At 42.3% G+C, this 24,025-nt stretch overlaps 1 protein-coding gene across 4 annotated transcripts in view; it reads right to left on the bottom strand.

Moving 5' to 3' along the window:
• Positions 1 to 24,025, bottom strand: part of ets1 (v-ets avian erythroblastosis virus E26 oncogene homolog 1) — a 40,958-nt gene that overhangs the window by 9,633 nt on the left and 7,300 nt on the right. For 3 of the 4 annotated variants that reach the window (XM_036004280.1, XM_031290793.2, XM_031290794.2), the window contains exons 4-6: positions 1,447 to 1,566; positions 628 to 828; positions 234 to 311 (exon numbers count right to left, since the gene is read on the bottom strand). In XM_036004280.1, coding sequence (XP_035860173.1) covers positions 234 to 311; positions 628 to 828; positions 1,447 to 1,566 — 399 coding nt within the window. Of the gene's footprint in view, positions 1 to 233; positions 312 to 627; positions 829 to 1,446; positions 1,567 to 13,943; positions 14,300 to 24,025 lie in introns of those variants that run through there. The other variant, XM_031290796.2, reaches the window with a different exon arrangement.

The following is a 24,025-nucleotide window of genomic DNA, read 5'->3' on the forward strand; positions in this document are numbered from 1 at the left end:
AGTAAAACTTACAGTAATGCCATATTGTTTCCTATCATATATGATCAGTATACATCTACAGTATACCTAAACAGGCTTTTTACTGGGATCTAAATCCAAATGTACAATGGGTAAAATATAAAACTCTTTTATTCACTTAACACTAAACCACTCCTCTTTTTCCATTCATATTTTAGGCATGTATCCTATGCAATTATACAGAGTGATTGACTACGAGTGTGATGAGTACTTACTGACAAAGTAGTCTGAGGTATAACGGGATTCCTGGAAGTTGGAGGTCAGTCCATTGATGGGGTAATGCTTTGCATCCTCTTCATGAAAAATAGATAGAGAAGGAGCGTCAGTGACCTCACCATTGATTTCATGTATCGTGTAACTGCATCCAGTATTATCAAAAATGTATGACCTGAGCTAAATTGTGTATTCCTGTTTGGCTCCTGTTACGACAGCAAATGCCAACAGTGTCCTAAATTGGAGTGATATCACACTGTGCAGTGAGAGTTTTTCTCAAATATTGTATGTGAGATTAAAAAAAAGCTGCTGTCTTAAAACCATCTAATAATGCACAAAGGTGCTGAGAACAATAAAGAAAATCTGTATTTGAACTTCAGACCAAAGTGGCCTTACCTTTCTGAAGCATTTCTAAATGTTCCCAAAGAATGTCACCCACAAAGTCAGGTGCTAAGTCCAGAAAACGCTCCTTCCCCATTGCACAAAGGCTGGCTCCGTTCATGCAGAATTTGTCAAAGTCGACATTCTTCAGACTAAACTCGTTCACTGTCCACGTTAGCCACTCAGCCACATGGTTTTCTGTCCACTGTCTGGGATCTGAAGAGGATCACAAGTGTTGATTGTGATATATGCAATTTGTTGAATTATGTGTATTTAGACTGAGGTGGTGCAAATGCTACACATACACAATGAACTGCAGCACATTCTGTATAATGCTCCATTTTCACTGTGAGAAAACTCTGATCTTTGGTTATGCAGCCAACTTTCACACCGCCCCTGTGGTAAATATAGCTACCTATAACATGTCAATCAAATACAGAGTGGATGGCAGCAGTGGATGTAAACAGCAGTGGCAATGACAAGCCAAAACCAGGGAATGCAGATATAGTATGATTACACAGACAAGATACCAAGAGTACTGCTGTTTCCAAACAGCATGAAGAGGCTCTGTGGTCGGCTTCCATTTAAGAAGCTAACTCATAAGGCAATTTCTGGAATAACTGGGTGTCTCCTTGTTTTCAGTCCTTCTAAAGAAATGCCTTCACTGACTGATCTAAAGCAAGCTATAATGTGAAATGATCTAATGAATGTGCATGTGTGACATGTGACATGTTGAGGTGGTTTTGAGGGCTCATGCTTTACGGATAAAATGTAATTTCCCCAATGAAAATGTTAACAGGGGCTAACAAGAACACAAGCAGCTGACAGTCTTACCTTTGGGAATACCAAGCCGCTGCTGTTCCTTTGTGAAGCCACTGAAGGTGGCCTTCAGGGCCTGGGACATCATCTCTTTACTTCCTGGAGTTAGCAGAGGGACATCTCCACACTCCGGATCTGCCAATCACAAACAAGAACACTGATTATGATATCATTTGGAGCAATAGCAATATACTGTATATTTAGTTTGGGATGGCAATTACTACTGTAATATAGAGCTGAACGATTAATTGCATTTGTGATAATATCGCGATATGTTAAAATGCGATTTCCTAATCGCAAAGGCTGCGATTTGGTCACATGACTCGCGAGAGCAAATCAGTCTGCACTCCACAGAGAAAGCATCAACTTAGCACGCTAACGCTACGTCGTACCTTGAGCAGATTTCTGTCATTCAAACAACTCTGAGTTGTAGTTTAAAACTTTTACAGCCATTTTAATAAAATGAAGGGTTTTATTCGGGCTTGAGTCTATACATGCAGTTAATGAATACAGGCACACAGAACTCAAGGCTCGGTTAGCAACGATTAGCTCTGATTAGCGGTTAGCAGTTAGCTAGCTCCGTTATAAAGATATGAGTGGAGGAGCTGCCACTGAGAGGGGTAACAAGCAGACTGATAAATGACGTTCGGGGAGCTTTCACGGCAGCGTGGCCGCGGGGTTTCAACAGTTTTATTAGTACAGTTAATCCCACGGCAAGAACACCAGCAACTAGCTAACGCAACGATAGCCGCTCTGAACAAGTGCACATGGCAGCACGCAACTTCACGAGGGGGAGGGGCTGGAGGCAGCTCCTCTCTGTGCACTGTAAAAAAAAAAATACACTGTTGTGTGTGTGTGTGTGTGTGTGTGTGTGTGTGTGTGTGTGTGTGTGTGTGTGTGTGTGTGTGTGTGTGTGTGTGTGTATATATACTATATTTTTACTTATTTAACTGTCTAGTGTGTAATTGTGTGTTGTTCATACTATAAAATGATTTATTGTTTGTCTTTCTTGAATAATACAGAAGACAAAGAGCTTAAAAAATAATCGAATATCGAATCGCAATCGCAATATTTGGGGAAAAAAATCGCAATTAGATTATTTTCAAAAATCGTTCAGCCCTACCGTAATATGTTAATATTATATAATGTTTTAATTATTATTGACAACCCCAGCTACGACAATGCATCCTGTATCGTATTTCAAGCCGATAAAGCGTACTGAATGGAAAATTACATTGAGACAGAGATGGTGGCGGGAAAGAAAGACTTGTGAATATGGTTCAGTTAGAATTTCACATACACACACATGCACCAAGACACACACACACACACACACACACACACACACACACACACACACACACACACACACACACACACACACACACACACACACACACACACACACACACACACACACACACACACACACACACACACACACACAAAATCAACACAGTTGTGACCGTGATCAACAACATGGCTCAACAATTACATCTTGTCTAGACAGACACTGTCTCTGCATCATATCCAATCTATTTAAACAAGAGCTGTCACACCATCACATCTGAACTGTTTACAAACTGAGCACTGTCTATGTGCACTATTTTTGCTCAATGATACACATGAACATGTTTTAGTGGGCTGAATAGCCATCTGACACATTACACTTTTTAAACAGAATTTAGTGCATGGTGAGTAGGAACAGTTCAGAAAATGTCCTACAATTGTCTACAGTTTCTGGTATTTCAGGCAAGGTCCTAAGGCAATCCCACTCTTCTGGCACTCTGCATTAAAATAAATGCACAAGTTTGTTTGCAAATACTACAAACACTAACCTCTCTCCTACCCGCACATCCTGGGTGGAAGAGTAGCGCCGGTGCCCATCAGTGACACCGTGACCCATGCTAGCCCTCCTACCATGTTGCCCTTACACAGTGGGGCTACTGTCACTGCACTAAGCACGGGGTCAAACGTTCTGAGAGGTTAAGGGTCGAGAGATGAGGTGATGATGTCACGGTGGCTGCTGGCGGGTGGCTAGGAGAGTTTTGGGGTGGGCTGTCTCGAGGGTCTCAGTCACACACTAGGCTTACTGTTCTCTGCTCAAAGCCAGTGGGCACCCATTGAGGAACAGAGCTGCCTTTGATGGCCTTAAACAGTGCCTGATGACTAGCACTCATCTAATTAGATTGGTCAGGCTGCAGAAGTGTAGGATGAGGGGGCAAAGCAGGGGAGATGATGAGGGTAGAAGGGGAAAGACCCCCGGGCCACTAACACTAGAATAGACTGCTAAAAAATAATCTGGCCAAGACTCAACCATTGACTTGTAAATACATAAAAAGGCCTAATAGAGTTCCAATTAACTGACATGTCTTTATCATTCAATCTGCAAAGCACCCACACTCATTTACACAACAAAGAAGGACGTATATCATGATCTTAGTATATAGTATGCAGTATATAATAACATTATCTTGTCTAATCAACTTGGCAAGTAAGGCAACACTTTAACATCTTGGGCCTTCAGAGGGTTAAGGTGCACACAACATCAGGGGTTCAATCAGGCTTTGGTTGTTGTGGCATGTCTTTCTCTTTAGTCCATCCCTCTTGTCTATCTCCATGCATGTCAATTAAAATCGCAAAGATCACAAAAGGCTTGGCTTGAGGGCAGAATAATGACGAGTAAGAGTTGTGTCACTCCTCTCACAGCACCATCATTCGTCAAGCCCAGATGTTCTGGCATCTCCACTGGCTGGCGGTTTTATCTGCCAGCAGTACACTGGGGCAACATACAGTTCATGCTTAATTTCACCACTCACTGACGTCTCGACCTCATCTGGAATGCACAACAGCTGTCCCTCCTTCGCCCATGTAACCAATGTCTGTCTGGCTGTTTGTAAAATTAGGTCTCCCAGTTTCTTTTTTCCTTCTTTGGCTCTTTTTTCCTCCTCTATTTTTTCTCTTAAAAGAAAGAAAGAAACCTTGCAACAGGCCAGAGACAGAGGACAGACAGGAGCCCTTTGCTTCTTCATGTGATTCAATTAGGCCTGTAATATATTGCTGTATGTTACACTGGTGAACAAACAGAAAGTTATTCATTCAAGTCAGAAGTAAAAGCAAGGTAGAAGGGTGGAGAATTTGAGTTTTACAGCCTCACATAAGACCTCAGTTTAAACTATTGTCAGACACAGTTCGTACATCAAAATAAACCGTGCAGTTTCACAATGAAAATAAGACCTGAGTGAGCTGTCTTTGTGTACAAGTTGCCCTTGACAGCAGGGTTGTCTAGGCCTCTGCTGAGCTCATTTTTCTTTTAATTAGTGCTGGTAATGCAAAAATGTATATGTTGCAAATGGCTGCAAACTGAGATGGGACTGGGGCTCAGTCTGCGCTTTGATGTGAAGGCAGGGGCGAAATGTGGCAGTTTATTTAAGCTGGATCGAGTGGAGTTTGTCTGCACTTTCGAACCGCTTACGCCCCTCCCTCTCCATTGCTTTTATCAAACCCGGCCCCAGCCTGTGCTTGCCCACACAGACTTGAATACACTTTAGCACAAAATCCTCCATCAAAGACACTCAACACCAACGAGAATGAGAACTACCATTAGGTACTCTAAAGAGAGAAATATGTGAACATGATTATAGAGCAAATTCAAATGTGAACTGCTATTTTTGTTTTTATTTTGAATTACTCATTTTTCCTGTTTAAAATGAGCTTGAAGTTTTGTTTACTGTCTTGCAGCATTTCAAAGCACAACAAATGTCTTCTAAGTTTGGACTCTGCAGCAGTTTCTATAAACACAAATTGCCCTTTTAACAGAACAATTGAACAGTATGTTATATGCATGTACATTGCTTGGTTGTATTTATGTGAATTGAAATCATAAAACCATGAAGCACAAGACACAGCAAGGCTGAAAGGCAAACAAAAGACATAAAAGTGCAACAGCAGCAGCAGCCTCCATGGTGACGAGTGATCCATATGAAGGGTATCTGTGGCAGAGCTAATGTACAGTGTGCATCCATTAGCAAGAGAGGCGAGCTAGGATCTAGAAAATCTCTAGTATGATGTAGTCCTGATAGGATTTCAATGCCTGCGAGTCCCATTAGATACAGAATGGTCAGTATGTACTGAGAGTTAGAGCATCCACAAGTCATCACTTTCCACATTAGACGGTGTGGGTCTGTCCGCAAAATGAGTCCCATCCACTTAGCTCACGAAATGTGGGAGTGGGTATAAATCAAAGGCAACATTATGGCATTTCACTAACAACTAACAAGAGTGAAAAGAGCGTCTGGAGTGAAAAGTATGAAATGAAACCAATTTCTCCTAATGATGTAAAAGGAATAATAAGTCCATCTATTCTAAGAATCACTGATAAAGTGAGACTGATGTTTAGTCTGGATGTACAATAAAAGGTATTGATTAGCCACTCCCTTCTTGCCATGTTATGAGTAATGGACAGGCTGCTGAGTGTGGCGACCATATTTTCCCCAAGGGATTCTCACTGACAGACTGTGGACCTTCAGTGCCCTGCCCCTGTGACCAATCCCTAACCCAACCTTCGATGGAGGTTCTATTTGGCACCTTCGGCTGTTAAACTGACACACATATGAACACACATACACACACACATGAACCAAATTAGCAGCCTTCTTTGCCTGTGCGCCAGAGCGTGTGCGTGAAATTGGGATTTTGCAACTGGGGCCAAAGTCTATTGGGGTTGGAGCAGACAGGGCTGGGCAGGGCAGGGCAGTGCTGGGGAAGATAGCATGGGAGCATCCACGGTGGGTGAGGGGTGACTGAGTGTGTGGGTGGGGGAGTGTAAGTCACCGGCCTGTAATATGAGCCCATCACAAGACAAGAGAACCAGGGGTGGGCACGGTGGGGAGAGAGAGAGACAGAGAGACAGAGGAATGAATGGGAGGTCTCATAATGCTCCCTCTCTTCTCCTTGTCTCTGGAGTGACATCACAGTGGGATCAGTGCCATCTCCCAGCCTCTGGCAGAGACTCAGTTCATTCATAAAGCTGCCTCCACTCAGAATGATGCAACGATACAAGCAGAGCAGGCAACCAGACCCAACAAATAAGGGACAATATGCTTTCTATCATGTGATTGAGCTATAAATAGCTCTATAGAGTTTATCCAATGAGTGGGTCTGTGTTGGCGTGAGGAAAAGAGGGTCGTTGGCTGTGAAAAAAAATGAAGATGACATCTAAAAGGCTATTCAAAGCTGGGTTTATGAAAAGGCAAAGACTTTAGGGTCAAATAGTAATTTATTTATGTATAGGGTTTTGTGTATAGTGTCAAAGCATGTGGTATTTCATGTCACCCTCTATATGCCCTTGTAGCTGAGTGTATGGTGGGCTTTATTTAAATCAGCAGAAGAGTCCATTTCCTGTGGCTAAGTTGCCACTTCCTGTGGGAAGTGAGGTTAGTTGTGGGTTCAGGCGAGGGTCATACCCTTCCTAAATATCCCTACATACATACATACATACATACATACATACATACATATCAGCCTTTTCATGACACGGTGCAGGGAAAAGGAGACGTGGTCTTGGCTACTTTCCAAAGGCTTAAAATCGTCTCTTTAAGGCGGACCAGTCTACCCATAGCACACCAGAGGTGGCAGTGGTATCTGAGAGAGCCTTTGATGGAGATCAGTATCTGGGTCCCTGTCTGAGAACGCGGGGTCATAAACCCGACCAACATGAAGGGGGCCCATTCAGCGCCACAGAGTGATAAAGTGGTGGCTGAGGGCTTCAGTGGAGCAAGAGGAGGAGGTTGGGGTGGCAGTCTGGTTTTGAGAGGGCTGCTTGTTCAAGCAGCCGTTCCGCTGTTTAGATTTCCATCTCAATGCCAAGGACCAGGAATAGATGTGTAGGCCTGGCTCAAGCCAAAGTGAAGAAGCCAGACCAGGCCTAGCCCCAAGCCTGCTCCAGCAAAGGACAGTGTTAACCAAAAGAGATCCAATCCACAAACCAGGACCATCCCACCATCACAGACAGCAGTGCTGAAACACTTGTTTTATTCTTAGGTCTCCACCACTGGCTACTGGCTGCCCTCTTGAAGCACAAGCCTGTGGTGGTGTAAATCAGCTGTACGGGACGAGGCCACTACTGCTGACATCTGTCTTTGGCTAAGAAACTAGAGTTGTCCAGGATCATCACCACCACAGACATACCGGCTACTGAAGCAGACAATAAGTGAGAATAATACTCCATAGCTGCATGGCTGTCTTTCTTTCTTCCACTCCATCCATCTCTGAAATCATATTAGCTCATGATGTGAAAGTGCATTAACTCTACTGTTTATGCCAAAGTCTCAGTGCTTGATATGACATTACCTCTGAGTTTGAAATGATACGCGCCATCGCCAACAGACGCTAAACATATTTTTGCTAAAAGCTTGATGGGAATTTTTTCCTTTCCAGAAGAACAAGGGAAACAGAGACAAGGCCCTTTCAGCGGGATTTGGCTCGTTGTTGCTTATTTTACTGCCTACAAGATTTGTTGTTTTGTGATCTTTAACAGTGTGAAATGGCCTGTTTTTGTTAACGGTATACCTCAAGTATTAAAAGGTTGAGCAACAGTAATGTACTTCTCGCAACAGCCCATTGCACAATCTTCAAGTTCTCTATTACTTTGAGATAAATAATATTGGGGAAAAGATAAAACCCAGCACTACACAAACAGTAGAGATCTGACACATCTCACACAACTTGAAGGTTTTCCATGACCTCCATAAATGTTAAATATTTATAATGAAAGCACTACTTAGTCCAAAAGGTTTTGACTGCCTTGTTTTATCCATTAGTGTAAAGCATAGTGGCGAGAATAGGGAACTGACAGGCGAGCACTGTACTGGAGAGTGCAGGTGGTGCTAGCCTAGTTGTATCCAGGCTAGCTGCCCTCCCAGGCTCCGTCCCTGTTGTAAACAGAAAGGGGATGCTCTGGGGGAAATGTTTAGGTGCTAAACCAAACACAAGACATATCTGACAAACAGTTTACTCTCTGTGTTGCATTTTTTTTCCACAAAACATGTGCCTGATCCATTTTTAGTCCAAACTGGTACATTCCACAACCAAGTTTCTGATACAAGTGTGAATTATGTGGGACAGCACAGCATACAGCCATACATTCACACACACGGATGGACATGTTCGCCACTTGATTGTTCTTTTGTGCAACACATACGCATGTAAATCTTGTAGTGGCTGGCTCTAATTATACATCACACATATATAAGAGTTTGTTGCTTGTTTGAAGGCAAGCTATGGGCAACAGATGGATACTTGATAAATAAATTCCCCCCAGACCGCAGTGTTTTCATGTTGCATGCCTCACATTCCACCTCTGTTTTACAATCGCTAATGTGCTTCTCACAGCTTTCTTGTTTTCCTCTAATGCGACCAAAAATGACTTGTGGTCTAAGTGGCAAAATGGTTTCAGCTCAGGATGATGAATTATCCTTCTATTTTAAGCTTAGTGTAGGCTCCATGGCTAATAGGAGCATAAACATCAAAACATCTGGCCACATCTCTTCTTCCTTTATCTTATTTAAGATATGGGTGTTATTTTCATGACGCTGTGAAACACCTCAGCTTCGGCTGATGGAAACCGCGATGTGATAAACTGGAAAGTTACAACTCAGTGTTTTGAAATAAGAGATGGAAGTGATTTCTAAGACATGTGCATATCATTGCAGATGTGTAAACTCATCACCTTGGCTGGCAGACACACACACACACACACACACACACACACACACACAGTGACTCATTCCATCAAAGAATGACTGGACTTCAGGGGGTATCGTGCTGCTTCATTTTGACAATGTGACTGGTCATGATGAAAGCAATGACCATATCTTGTAAAATTCCTGCTCAATGACTCAACATTTGTCACTGTAACTATGCATAGAACAAACACACATCTTAGGCAGCAAACAGAGCATCTAATGAGCATTTATGTGAAGCTAAAATATAATTTTTCACCAACACAATGGCATTTCTGTAACCAAAAGTCAAGTCAAGTTCTCATTATGTTCTGGATATTTGGGCCTACAGCAGACATAGTCAGAAAAGGCAACTTGGTTGCCAAAACACGTGCCTCCCCATTTACTGCGTCAATGAGGCCCAACCTAATCATGAGCGCCACAGAATCACACCTACACACCAGGCAGCCAGCCAGCCACCCACGCAAACACTACCTTCTTTATCTCCCTTTGCTTTGCAAGACCAATCAATCAAAACAAGTCTGATGCTGTAGGTTCGATACACAAAAAAGTATGTGGCTGTGCCCCATTTGTTCACCTGATTACAAAAGCAGCACGCTGACTCCAAAAACATGTGGTCTGCAGCAAACGCAGACCAAACAGAAAACAGGGGAAGAAAATCTGGAACATACACTGAACAAAATGAGTGACTGACATGGCCTCGTTGAGGACAGCTGAACATCCGTAGTGCAACAAACCTGCTGCCTTTCAGGACAGTGGACTGATTCTCAAAGCAGACATGTTTCTAAGCTAGCCCAGTTTCCATCCCATCAAATGAAACACAGCTCTTAATGTGGAATCATAAAACAGAAACAGCAAAAAGGAGAAAAAAAAGTTCTAAAGCATGCAGGACGATGTTGAGATGCGTGGGAGGTTGTGGAGCCATTTTGGGGCAGCGTCAGGCCAGTTAGGGTTCACAATCAGACTGGTAGAAGACTCCTGTGGTAGAAGAGACCAGTGAGCGCGCCAAGCAGACGCACAGTCGGACATCAAGTGGCGTGTAGTGCAGCAGGCGTCTAGTGCCATGACTCAGGGATTACAAGCAAGGAATGACTGGGGATGGGACAAAGTGCACTCACCAGGAACTCACTACACACCACATCAAGGTGGCGTGAGAGAAACCCATGTGGCCAACAGAAAGACATTGGAAACCGAGGAAGAAAGGGAAAGGAGGGGGAGGAACACTTGAGTAGAAATTGTATGAGTGGGTGGGTGAATGATTGAAAAAGAGTTGTCTGTTACAAAAAAAAAAAGCTTGGTAACATTTATTTCTACCAGCCAAGGAACTTGTTTTCCTTTGTTTTGATTGTTGGCTTTTTGTGGAATGTGACGAGAAGCTGTTGAAGATTACAAGGAGAAACACTCTAATTTTAAACTAATTATTTTTAGCATAATGAGGACTATTTGCTACCATCATATCGGCCACACCTTTGAAGGCCTCTCTTTCTCCATCTCTTAAACACCCAACCCCCTCTCATTCTCGCTCTCACCATATGCTTACTATTTAGCAGACTGCTATATCTGGTGCTAACATGCCTGCTTTATGAGTAAGCTTTATAAGCAAAGATGAAGGCGTGTAGTCACCAGGGAAGCGTTGAGATAGGACCCACGCAGTATAATAGTTTTATGTTTTTATGGGCAACACAGCAGATGACGAGCTGAATGAAGGAGCAATGAATGAAAGGTGGGGGGGATAACCCATTTGATGTAATACAGTGGCATTACTGAGCAACGCCGGAAATAAATAAAGACACTGTCATTGTGGAAACTCAGATAGCTACTTCACTTGTATCCGCCCAGTCTGTTGACAAGTCTGACCAGCACAAGGAGGCCCATTGAGAAATCTGGTATCAGTTGCCCTCTAGGCACAGACATGGCCTGGTCAAACACTACCTAATGGCATTGGGTGATGCACTGAACACTGGATTAACTAATCAAGTTATGATCTGCCAAACCATATCGTCCTCAGTTTGACACAGCGCACATCAGATGTAAAACGGACCAGTTTGCTCTGTTTGGCCCGATTCACTGACATACCACATCAAGAGAAGCCTGGATCACCCAAACAGTGTTTGCACAGCTGCCAGGCAGCCATGCACACTCAAACATTGGCATATATTACACCGTGCTACTGACGGAGTGCTGACACAAACACGGCGAAGCAAAAACCTTAAGCTTATGTAACACCCTCTGTTCTGACACAAGTTACCCCTCTCAGCATTATACCAACATTGGAGGTTCCTTGGAAAAGAAAATTAGTGAAGCCTTTCTTAGAGTCATTTGTGTGGCATGGCCTGTATGTGCTTGTGTGCATAGTGCATGTGGCGGGCGTGGGACGAGATGCCTTATAAGGGCTCTCAAGAGAAGCATCAGGCACGGCAGTTATAACAAACAACAGATTTTTGATCAGATAAAAGTGAGCTGCCGAATCAAGCTCCTTCTATGCCTACATGCATGCCACCCAGCAGGGCATGCTCACAAACATTCCTGTCAGTCACTGAACCCCGACCTTCAGGCCTGACAGAGAAGGAAAGTACAAGAGGGACGACTCACTCATGTAGAAAGCGGACAACTCCTTGTACTGTAAATGATTGACATATCTCTAAAATGTTAAATCTATGCTTGGATGACCTCAGAACAATGCTACTTGTGTATACTTGAACACTCAATAAAAAGGCCAGCAATACAAGAGCACATTTGCTTTCATGTCTGTAATTGTTACAATGCAACACCTTACGGGTTAAGTATTGCTCTCTCCGATCTTTAAAACTGGTCTCTGTAGAGCTGACAGTTTTGTTATGGCTACATGATGCTTTCAATAATAAGCTACCATGGTCTGGGTTACATGTACAGTGAAGTAAGTGTGCTGTGTCAGGCATTGACTACTATAACTGAACAGAGGAATAAAGACTTTGTGGAACTTTAGATGCCTTGTTTTGGTGCACCTCTGACCCTGGCACAGTGTGAGCGCTTTAAAAGGAATTATCTCTGCTGAAAGAGAAAGAGAAGACAGGCCTTGGGTAAGCTAACACTGGCTGCACTTCTGTTGCAAAGGAAAACAAACAATATAGTAAGGTGGGTTGAAGCCACTTAAGCCTGTTAGTGGGATATGTATGTATGTACAGTATGTGGTTGCAGGTGTTTGGAGAAAGAAAAGAAAGAAAGAGACAGCATCTGTAGTTCCCACAATGCCATAGTGTGGAAAAAAAAGATGTTTGTGTGAAGCTGTGAGCTGCTCATTACTCATGCAGCCTCAGCCTGACCTGAGTGCACCCAAGCTAAGCAGGAGCAAGCATTGCGAAATGGTTTTGCAAGATAGTGCTACACTTTGGCAACTTAACTGCAGCTGTCAGCACTTTTTATGTGAGCTTGTAAGAAGTGTATGTCTAGATCTACACTCTGCAGGTACTGACAGTGAGGAGAAGGTGGTTAATGTTGTGAGTCACAGCCCCTTAGTGGGTCAACACTAGCAATTAGTATCAAATGTCCATTGATGTATCAATGCTGCTTACTGCTCTACTAACAGGCATAACACCACCTGAGCTGCAAAAGCACAGGGGATTTGTTCATGTAAAAAGCTGCTCAATGCAAATTATCCAAACAGCCCATGTTTAACATCACTCTGTGCAAAAAAAGAGAAGTGAAACCACACAAAGGTTTAAACCCAAACACAGCTCACAGTTGTGGGCTTCCCTGCATGTGCCCTGGACTACCCCTGGAGCAAGCCAAGTCTTCCAGGCAGCTAGGTCAGAGAGGCAAGCCTCAGCACTGCAGATTCATCACCTCAGCCTGCCTCTCCTTCCCTCTGGAAAGTCAGTTTCAACCACAGAGAAGGAGGGGGAGGTAGAGAAGGTGGGAGGGGGGTAGAGGAGACAGCAGGGTGGGGAGGGCAGTGATTAGGCACTACTGCCAGTCTCCCATGCCGGCTGGGCAGACTGCCCTGGCTCTCCCAGTATGGCACTGAATATAGGGTCAGATATGGGTGTTCAGATGGGAGAGAGAGGGATGTGGAGAAAGATCCCCAGTGAGATCAAAGTAGGAAGAAAGAGTATACATCAAAACTACAAAGCATGTCTTCATTGTTCATTTTGAGCAACAAACATCCTAAAGAATGACCAAACTTAACTTAGGCACGAATACAAGTAAGAGCAAATCTGAGAAGGTAATCAGTGTAAAACATGCAGTGCGTTTTAAAAGTATGTCAGCTGCATGAACAAATATAAAAATAAAATAAATTTAAAAAACACTGGAACAATAATTGATTTGTTTAATGATTAAACATGTGTCTTACCATGTTGTGTGACAGTTTATTTTGCCCACATGACATCTTTAGCCTAACTCTACTTAATGCTTCCAAAGTAGCCTAGCCCTTATCAGATCATCATATTGTTAATTATAAAAGGCACGCCAGTCAGTCTGATTCATTCAATAAACATAGCAAACACACACTGGTTATAGCCTATAGGCTATTGCATGACCATGGAGCCTCCGGCGTTATTACATTTATTCTGAAGTGTTGCGTGTTTCCCAATAGTGAGCAACCAACAGCGTCTTTACGCTGAAATACGTTCAGGACGTTATGTCCCTCGCAGCGCATCTAATTACCGATTATTATGTCTATCAACGTCAACGTAATCTGCCAAAAGCCGGCTACGTTACAAGGAAACATTCGGGAGTAATGTTAGTCTCGTGTTAACTGTCAAGCTCTCACAGAAGAGTTGTATTACTCACCATCCATTTTTTCAGCCTTTATGATTGTTAACGTCGGTTTCATATCGACAGCTGCCGTCATGACCATCAGATCAGTTTGACTTAATAACGCCGCGTCCCTCTTTTATTCTAACAGTTCCAAAAACACAATATAAGGGAAAGTCTTCTCTTCCTTTGGCGCCACGGTCAATTCTACTGGCCGTTTTATTTTCCTTTCCTCTCACACTAAAGCGATTCAGTGTTACTCCTAACTTATCTTTCTCTTTCCCTCTCTCCCTCTCCGGTACATGTACACACACTCCCTCTTTTCCTCGTTCTTTCTTACTCAGTCACACACTCACTCACTTCTTCCTCTCTATCTCTGGCTATGGGCGTTGCATTGCAAAGAGCCGGAGTGCGACGACAGCTAAAGGGGGCGGTGTTTGAGGATGACTTGCCGGTTGATTCACAATTCAATTACAATGCCCCCCCCCCTCCCCTTACTTACTACACAAACACACACACACACACACACACACACACACACACACACACACACACACACACACACACACACACACACACACACACACACTACGACCACCTCCCCCGTGCCTCTGTGAGAACCAACTTGTACCAAGACCCCTTCACGTCATCAGGCGCAGTTTAGGAGTCTGAGTTCCCGCAAATTACTCTCGTTTTACAGGGATGAGAAACACTCTGGAGATGTGTGAGCTACTGAGAAAGCCTAAGAAAGATCTGTAGTAATGCTTAACCACGTACTTCCCAAATATGACAGCAAAATCCATCATAACATATTTCGTGCCAAAAAAAGAACAATCAAGTTTCAAAAATATCATTAAATTATAAATAACACCATGTAATGTAATAAGATTAAGATATAAAATAAAATAAAATATAAAGGCATAAGATATAGGGGAGAGCATGGATTAGGCTACAATATTGTGGCCATATTTGAGCCCTACATTTTAGGAAGAGTATTGTGATACACAAGGGTACATAAGAAAGCAATGTATTTGGAGAAGTTTTAGATCTTAAAATAGCTAAATACAAACAGTTAACTGTAGGCTAGTTTATGTGTAAATAACCATTAACCAAAAGACCTAAAAGGATAGTCCGGCCTGCCTGTGTCCCATATACTGTAGGTCAGGGGTGGCCAACCAGTTAGGTATAAAGAGCCACAAAAAAAAACCGCACCATAGCAAAAAGCCACACAACACATGCACGTCCACACTACAACAGCAACAGTGTCTTTCAGATCTGATGACAGTCATAATACATAGCAGTTTTCATAGTTTTTTTTCTCACTTAGACTGACTCAGTGGGAAACCTGACAGTCTTTGTTATCCACAGTCCTTTTCAGGTCTTGCTTGAACTCGGTTGTGGCCACTCGAAGCAACTCTCTCACTCATCTGTCACTAAAGGGGCTTTCAAACAATCGGATTCAGCAGTGAAAGGGTTAACGATGAAGGTGATCTGTGGCCGCTGTTTTTCCTCAGGTTGCAGAATATGTCCTCAAAACTCTGCTGCATTATTTTCCATTTTAAAATAATTGGCAAATGTATTGGCAGATGCATTCAAATGTGGTTTTTTTTTTACTTATCTGAAATACTGTTTGTTTCAGAAAAGTTAAAAACAACAATCAACCAATGACACAGCCCCCAGCCACACAGTAAGAGCCTCACAGGAGCAGGCAAAGAGCCGCATATGGCTCAAGAGCCACAGGTTCGCCACCCCTGCTGTAGGTCCAGGCTTCCTCATAATTTGTAACTCACCCTCATAAACACCTCAGAGTATTTCCTGTTCACCTTGTACTGATCAATAAAAAATAACCATGTGTTTTTTCTTCTTTACACAGCTGCATCAGGTACTAGTAAAAAAAGTACATATTTGCAAATATGTACAATATTATATAAGTACCCTCTTATTAAATGAAAATGAGGTACACTGTACACAGTGCATGGTTTAAAAATAGGTTAGTCATACAGATATTAAAATCATTCAAACTGGGTTCCCTGTCACCAAGACAATCAATGGAAATTCAGTTTGAACAGGGCAAACTGTCTGTTCTAATTCTCAGTTTGCATTGTTGTTTTTTTAGACATTTGTGCTTTCTTATCTACAATAATCAGGGACAATGGCCATGCCTTACTGGAAATTAAATCAAGAATTTGTTTTGCCACTGGAAAAGAACAAAGACAAGAGAAAGATTGGACTTTTTAGCCACAGTAAGGCGCCACTCTGAGCAAGCCACTGCCTTTAGGGAACACCTCCCATGGCAACAGAAAACAGTAATAACAGATTATAATAGTAATTCTCACAGAAGTTCCTCTGGAACCTGCTGCTTTTAAACAAATGCAAGAAAATTGAGCTCCAGGACGAAATACTGAAGATGATTTTGATAAATCATGAAACAATGTAACTGGTTTCCTCTAAGTAATCACTCCTCCTTTTCATGGCTATATACCACATCATTAGCAATCTTGTTAGAGTGAGTCATATGGCACAGCCTATGATGTGCATCAATATGATACTTCTGAATGTACTGTATGCATGTATGTATGGAGGCGAGGGAGCCAGGGATATTGATCACACATGGATTTTTCAACCGGTGGTACTTCACCGGCTCCATTAGCAGCCCTGGATCAGGTTTCATTGGCCTGATAGGAGCCTCGTCTGGGAAGAGTGCTGGTGGGTTCTGCGGTGAGTGGAGTTGCCTCACCAGGAGCAAAGTAGAGGGGGTGATGGAGAAGAATAGAAGGGGGAAGTACCTCTCACTTCATCTCTCAGTCAGTCTCTCACTCTCTCTGACTGGACCTCTTTGTTTTCTGTTAATGAACTCCCTTGTATCTGTACTTAAAAGGACAGCCCGGCCTTTTGTGCCTAAGGGCAGCCATTAGGGGTTTAATGGTGTTGCCGAGTAATATCTAGGCTGGCGTCACTGTAGCCCATTTCAGTTTGGGTTTTCTTATGCTTGTCTTCACTTTTTGATTTTTTCAGTAAAATCATTTAAATTGTATTTTTACGGATTGCTTTTCAGAATGCACAATACAACTGATAGGATAAAGACTGATCTATTAAAGTGACATTGCAATTGTAAACGGACAGGTTGCTGACAAAGCATTGCTGCTTTAAATCCCTGTTGCCAGGAAACTCTGAAAATATTTCTGTTTCTGTATCTCAGAACAGTTTGTTGCTGATCTGTCTCTCAGAGCAATGACCATTTCTATTGCGCTAAGACAGTCTGGTGTACAATGACCTTGAAGACAAACACATTTTCATGAACAGGACACTGACATGACGAATATGATTTCCATTAAAAAGTGGGATGGTTAAATACTAAACATTCAGTTTATCTTCATCAAGATCTTGATGAAATGTGAACTGCCTGTGTCAAAGTTTTGCACAATATGAACTCAAAAAACAACTATTGTTGAAACAAACTGTGTCATTTCCTATTTAGCCAAAGGGATTGTTAATTGTCTTACACTCATGAAACAACCAACCAGTGTATGTACCAACACACTTGAGGAAAAGTCCCAGATCAAACAAGTTGTGGTTTCAGTGTCTCTTTTCTTCACCTGACACATGCTGTTGCCATGGTTTTGACAGTTTGCCGGCTTCACTCATTTTGTGTTGCAGCATAGCCCTAGCTAAAGCAGCTTTCTCTCTCCTCGCTGCTCTCTCCTGCTCGCTGTCTGTGTCTTGCTGGCACATCTGTGTTGTCTGCCTGTCTATAATCCCTAGATGTAACCGTTGCACCTGCTACTTTTCACAGAGTTAACTGAAAGGTTATTCGATTTAGAGCAATCCATACAGCTGTCAAGTGATATCAGTCTTTGATGTCGGTGCCCTTGCAGCAAGTCACAAGAGTATTTTGATTTCAACACTGTACTTTATTTCACATTTACAGCCATAAAATCTGAAATGATGACTTAGCTGAGACAAAGTGTAAAACTTGTCAGACAATGGATATGGCCTGACAGGTTTGGTATGTTGTGTGAATAGACAGCCTTTAGCATGTAATCAATCAGTCGCTCATTTACAAACGCTCAAGCACACATTTAGATGGGTGATGGACACACACACACACACACACACACACACACACACACACACACACACACACACACAGCAGACAGTAAAACAGTAAAACAGTGGGGTCCTTGTAGCCTCTGTCTAGGAGCTCAGTCTCAGCTCTATCTGTGGTGGACGCTGTCTGAAGGTGCCACAGGCTGAATGCACTCCTGCTGAGATCAGAGAGTTAGCTGGGACAGGAGTGGTGTATCCCTGTGTGTGTGTGTGTGTGTGTGTGTGTGTGTGTGTGTGTGTGTGTGTGTGTGTGCGCGCGCGTGCATGTGTACTGTGCTTGTGTACATCTTCTCCTTGTGCCTCACATTCCAAAGTCTCTTCTGAGTGCATGTGTGTGTGTGAGTGTGTGTGTGTGTGTGTGTGTGTGTGTGTGTGCGCTCTACTAAATTGTGTGCATGTAAGTGCACTGGGAAAGTAGCAGGGCCTCCCTGAACAAAGGCTCAGCTCTTTTCTGAACAATTAGCTTCGCTAAAAAGGACATCTCTTCCTCCATTAGCAGCACCACGTGCCCCCCATCACTCCATTGTGCAGATAATTCAATTATCCCCACCCCCCTCTGAGTCTCTCTGCCTCCCAGACCTCCCTCTTCTCGTCTTGCCCTCCCTTCTCTCTGTTATCACCGCGTTCTCAGATAAAGCGTCACTAGTCCCTGAAGCGGAGGGAAAAATACATCAGTCCAAGGTTTTAATTAATTTCTCATTGAATAAATGAAGGTTGTACATTAGAGTAAGTAGCAACACAAACAAATAATGATCTGGCTGTGACTATACAGCTGCTGCTTGTTGTATTTTATTAATTGTTGAATAAATGTCCTTTATATTGAGTGATTATAGGTAAGAATTGACCTTAACCTTCAATAGGATGGAATTGATTCAACTATGAATGCACATTACAAGATACAGTAAGAGGTATTCACTCTACCATTACTGGTGTACACTCATTGTAGTTAACAGTGTGTGAATATTGCTAAACTCATGATTTAAACATTAAAACAATGGGAGGTCTCTCTTAGGATGCATTAAAGCGCCACCTTTCCTGATGAGCTGGCATCTGTTGCATCATCACCCGTCAGTGATTGCATGTGTTTCAGAACTGCATGTTCTCTAACTGAAGTGGTTTGTAATTAGTCACCACACTATCAAGAGGAACTTACCACACTAACACTTCCTAGAAATAAAACTCGTAGAACTCTGGCAAAGGAAGACTTGTTTGGCTGATGCTTTGGAGCAGAGCATCTTTAAAAATCTTTAAAAATAACAGGAAAGTAAGGGGTGTTTCCTCAAGCAGGGTACATAGCCAGTAGCTTTAAGTGACAGAAACACCCAGACATGAGTCAAGAGTATGTATTTTGAAAAACACTCAAATAAATAAAGCTCATCAAAAGAAAAAGTGCATTCACCAGAAATCATCCTTTGAGATGGTTTCTTTATAGTTCAGCAAAGCAGTACATTGAGTTATGCGGTAGAAAATCCAAAGTGAATCTACTGTAAATGCCCGATTTCAATGCACAATGCAACCACTTCTCAGAAGCCTCATGTGGAAACTAGTTGAGATTCTAAAAATACTTCAACATCTAGTGTAGTAATAACAGATTACTTATTTCCTCTGTTTATTGACTAACACCTCTTGCCTTAGAACTGTCATCCCACTTTGCAGTTCAAATCAAGGACCATGGCGGCGATGTAGCCCATTCCTCCAAAGTTGTCTGTTGCTTTTCCGCGTTTCCACTCTTGTTTTGTTTTATTGTTGGAGGGGGAAGTGTGCACTGGCCTGATTAGCATCACTGTTTCCTCTTTTCCCATAACCCCCCAGACCCCCGCAGGCTGCCTGTTTACTTTTAGAAATAAAAAATGGGCCTGCGCCCGTGAGGACGTGCCCCTCATCAGAAGCGATGCCCCCCCCCTCCCCTCCCCTCCCCTTAAGGCTCCACATCCCAGATCCTCCTCCCCTCGTCTCCTCTCCTCCCACCAACCCCAGTCCCAGTCCTGTGACTTATCCCTCCCTTTATATGTCTTCTCTTCCCAAACTGTATTCCGCCCACTCTCCTTTGCTTTCCACCCTATTCCCCTCCTCTTCCAACTGTCCAGCTGTCAAATCACATCAAATAAAACACAGGCTAATGGTCCCTGAGTGCCAGATCACAGCTGTGTCTGTGTGTACTAAATGGGAGGGCATGTTTAAATGTACAGTGAACTCATGAGTGCCTGGGAGTGGATGTGTGCGTGTGTTTGTGTGCCTGCTTTACTGAATGGGAGGATGCTGTAATACAATACACACCAGAGTGCAGGGTGTGAATTTAATGAATGAATATGTGGAGTGTGCATCACTGCAGGATGTTAGTGGAGTGTGTATGCATGTCTGTGATATTTATGCATGGATTTCGTTGAGACCGTCCACACACACACACACACACACACACACACACACACACACACACACACACACACACACACACACACACACACACACACACACACACACAGTGAATTTCCACAGTGGGAGTCATGGAATGGGAACAGACCCTGTGGTGTGAGTGTCGGATAGTGAAGAGTAGAGTAAGTTAGTGTAAATATCACCATGGCATGGCTGTTATCAGGAAGCAGTGTGTGTGACACTGGGCTCTGGGCCAAACATGCGATGGTCCTTTAACATCCAAAATCCCGGCCTCACATCTGCTCTGTACTCTTTTCTTTCTCACACTAGCACATTTCATTTTACAACACCCAATCCATTCCCAAAGAAGTGACTTGCAGTAAAATCCTTTGTAATTTACCCACTTTCAAAGTTAGATAAAATATATCAACCCATATACCGATGACAGCGGATTTAGTTTGTGGGACATTTAGGAATGTTGTGAACTAAGGACTTACATGTGGTGCTTAAGGCTATAATCAATATTTATATGCAATAAATGAGAATGTGAAAGGGGTCACTCGTAGTGATGAACCTACAGAGAAAAGTATCACCCCTTGGCGTTATGGAGGAACAAACTTCGAGCTAGTACGCTACACGTTGAAAATGGCAAGTTTTGAAGAAAATTTGGATTGTGCAACAAGGCAGGCCTGCTTGGTTCTTTCGGTTAATTATTCTATATAGAATATGTTTATGGCATTTACTATCTAACTGGGATGTTTTGGGACAGATGGGTATGGGATTGCTATGGACAAAATACACACTGCAATACACTGGTTAGAGTTAGGTACTGTTACCTGTACCTGAAATTCGGTTCCGGTACCTTTTTTCGATACTTTCCCTCTGTAATAACAAAAAATTATTTCAGTTGTAAAACTAATTCCAAACCTATTAATCCTATTTACTTAGAACATTTTGTTATTTGTTTAGAAGATTTTACTCACCACACAAAATAAAACACCACCCTCTCTCCTCCCAAACCCGTCCCTAAAACCTATTAAATCAAATAATTATTAAAGGACAATTCTGGGGCAAAATCTACCTAATCTAACCTAGGGGTTAATAACACATGGGTACCGAGTCGACCGTTCTCTGGGATATGTTTTCATGCTAATCGAATGTGACCAGTTTCATCGCAAAACGGTAATTAGGTTGTAACGCAATTCGTCGGGGCACGAGGAAAGTAAAAAGAAATCGCTATTTCTATACTGCCCTACTAAGGCAAAAGACCTTAACTCGCCAGAGTGTGAAACTGAGAAAAATGACTTTAAAGTTAGAAAATTGAGTTATAGGTATAATATTGTAATGTTCACATTTTGTAGTGTATACCTGTATTAATCTATCTACAAAAAAAATGTTGAACTCAAATTTGACCTTTCCCCCTTTTTCGGAAATTACTGTATTCTGCCTTAGCATCGCCCACAAAATGACAATCGGTCATACCAAGGCAAAATACCTTAACTTCTATTTTATAGCACAATGTTATGATAACAATGATAACTTTTACTTAAAATGTAAGCAATATTAAGCCTATTTGACTCACTATGATAAAAATGGCTTCACATTTATCAACATCATATGAAAATGATATATCAATAAGTTTTTTCTGTATTTCATACTCATACTAGTACCACACAGGCAGTCACATGATTGATTCACACACTCTCTGACAGACGTCAGAATTAAGCATGAGAGTGTTTTGATGTTTTAATGCATATAAAGCATGTTCTTCTGTTTGGATATGAGGCACTAATTTAGACTCATTGCAAGAATGAAGACGTGAACATAAAGATGCCATCATTCACGTGCATATTAAGTAGCCACGTTGGTTTGTTTTGGTTTTATAATACATCCATAGATGCTCTGCAGAGAGGATGGTTAGTTTAGCCAGCAGTTAAGTTCACAAGAAGTTATCCAAATTTCAAGATTTGTGGCAAACTAAGATAAACAGTTATACAACAAACCGCTACAAAAATTCGCTACTTAGAGTAGAGTAGAGCTGTGTTTGTGTAAACAGCGCAGTGGACGAGAGTGGACTGCGCCCAGACAGAGATTGAAATAGATCGCTTCCTACATGTGTATGCCTGTAGACAGGTGAGTGGGTATTGATACGTATTTACTTTTAGGTTTTATTGTAGCCTACTTACAGTAATGAGCGTAGCGGTATCTTTCCCAGTCAGGTACATGTGCTGCGTGTCAGCGTCGTCCTCTGCTGTGTGCGCGGGCATCGCGTTTACAGAGTACCTTGACTCACTTTGAGCATTCTGAAGTGCCATGAAACAAAGACAAAGAACCGTAACTGATGTTACGGTATTCTGCCTTGGCTTAAGACAACACACAACTTTCTCCCCAAAACAATAAAATTGACTCAAGATATTTGTCCACATGATAAAGCAGATCTTTAATGTTCCAAAAATAACAATAACTCATTTTCGACCAAAATTGAGTTACGGTCTTTTCGCTTGGCACGGCAGTATACCACTAACAAGGCTCAAAATAGCACCACACTTCCACGGTAGCATAATGAGGGTCCCTATATATAAACCAAAGCATTGAGAACTTTATAAGTGTACAGACAGTTTATTAAAAACATAGTTTATAAAGACAGTACCGTTCGGTATACAGGCAGGCGCCATCTTGGGAAAACAGTCATGAACAGTCGAACGACTTGAGCTATGTTACTGGTTACTGGTTACTCGGCGTTCATCGTTCGACTGGTCATACAAAGTTCTCAATGCTTCGGTTTATGTTGTCCTTTAATTTCTCACACTGGACTGTAACTTTTATCCTTGTATTTGTATCTTATTCTATTTTAGCCTGTTTTTATTTTCTATCTTTTTAACTGCTCTTTCATGTTTTATGTAAAGCACTTTGAATTGCCTTGTTGCTGAAATGTGCTATAAAAATAAAGTTACCTTGCCTTACAACCTCCAGTCTGTTGTAACCACACTTGCAACCGCTTAACCGGCATTGCCATGACTCACTGTGACTTTAACACACTGCTGAGTCGGTGTAGTTTTGCTAAGTCTGCACTGCAGCTCTGCGTGTGTGTGTGTCGGAGCCTTACTTTCTGTCAACATGCAGAAAGGACAGCTAAGCTTGTGCATACACGCTCTCAGGTAGCGAAATTTGGCACTGTTTGATTTAACGTGAATTGGTCCTCGTGGCACCAACGTACTTCGGTCGGTACCCAAAAAAGGCACCAAACCCAGCAATTTACATTTAACCATGTATCAAGCTAATTTATATAGCTCACGTTACTGTTGTGTTACTGTTACAGTTAACTTAATTTAATATTGTATGTGGTGTTTTTGTTTTTGCGAGGGTGCAAATGTTCCACCAAAACATGTTCCTTCCTAAGACCATTTTGCAGAGCCACCGTCTTTGTGACCGGACCAAGACGATTGTGATTGGTTTAAAGAAATGCAAACAACCCAGAGCGATTTTTCTCCTATCCTGGAATGTATGTGTGGAGACCGACCTTACTCCATAGCGTGTGGAAATCGGTTTGGCAATGCGAGACTAGGTAGGTCCTGACCCACCCGGCCCACTGCTCTCATAGCATAATTTTTTTGCGAAAAAGCTCTAAAAACCTGCTG

The sequence above is a fragment of the Sander lucioperca genome, chromosome 8 (assembly GCF_008315115.2).
Source record: "Sander lucioperca isolate FBNREF2018 chromosome 8, SLUC_FBN_1.2, whole genome shotgun sequence".
NCBI classification, from domain to species: Eukaryota; Metazoa; Chordata; class Actinopteri; order Perciformes; family Percidae; genus Sander; species Sander lucioperca.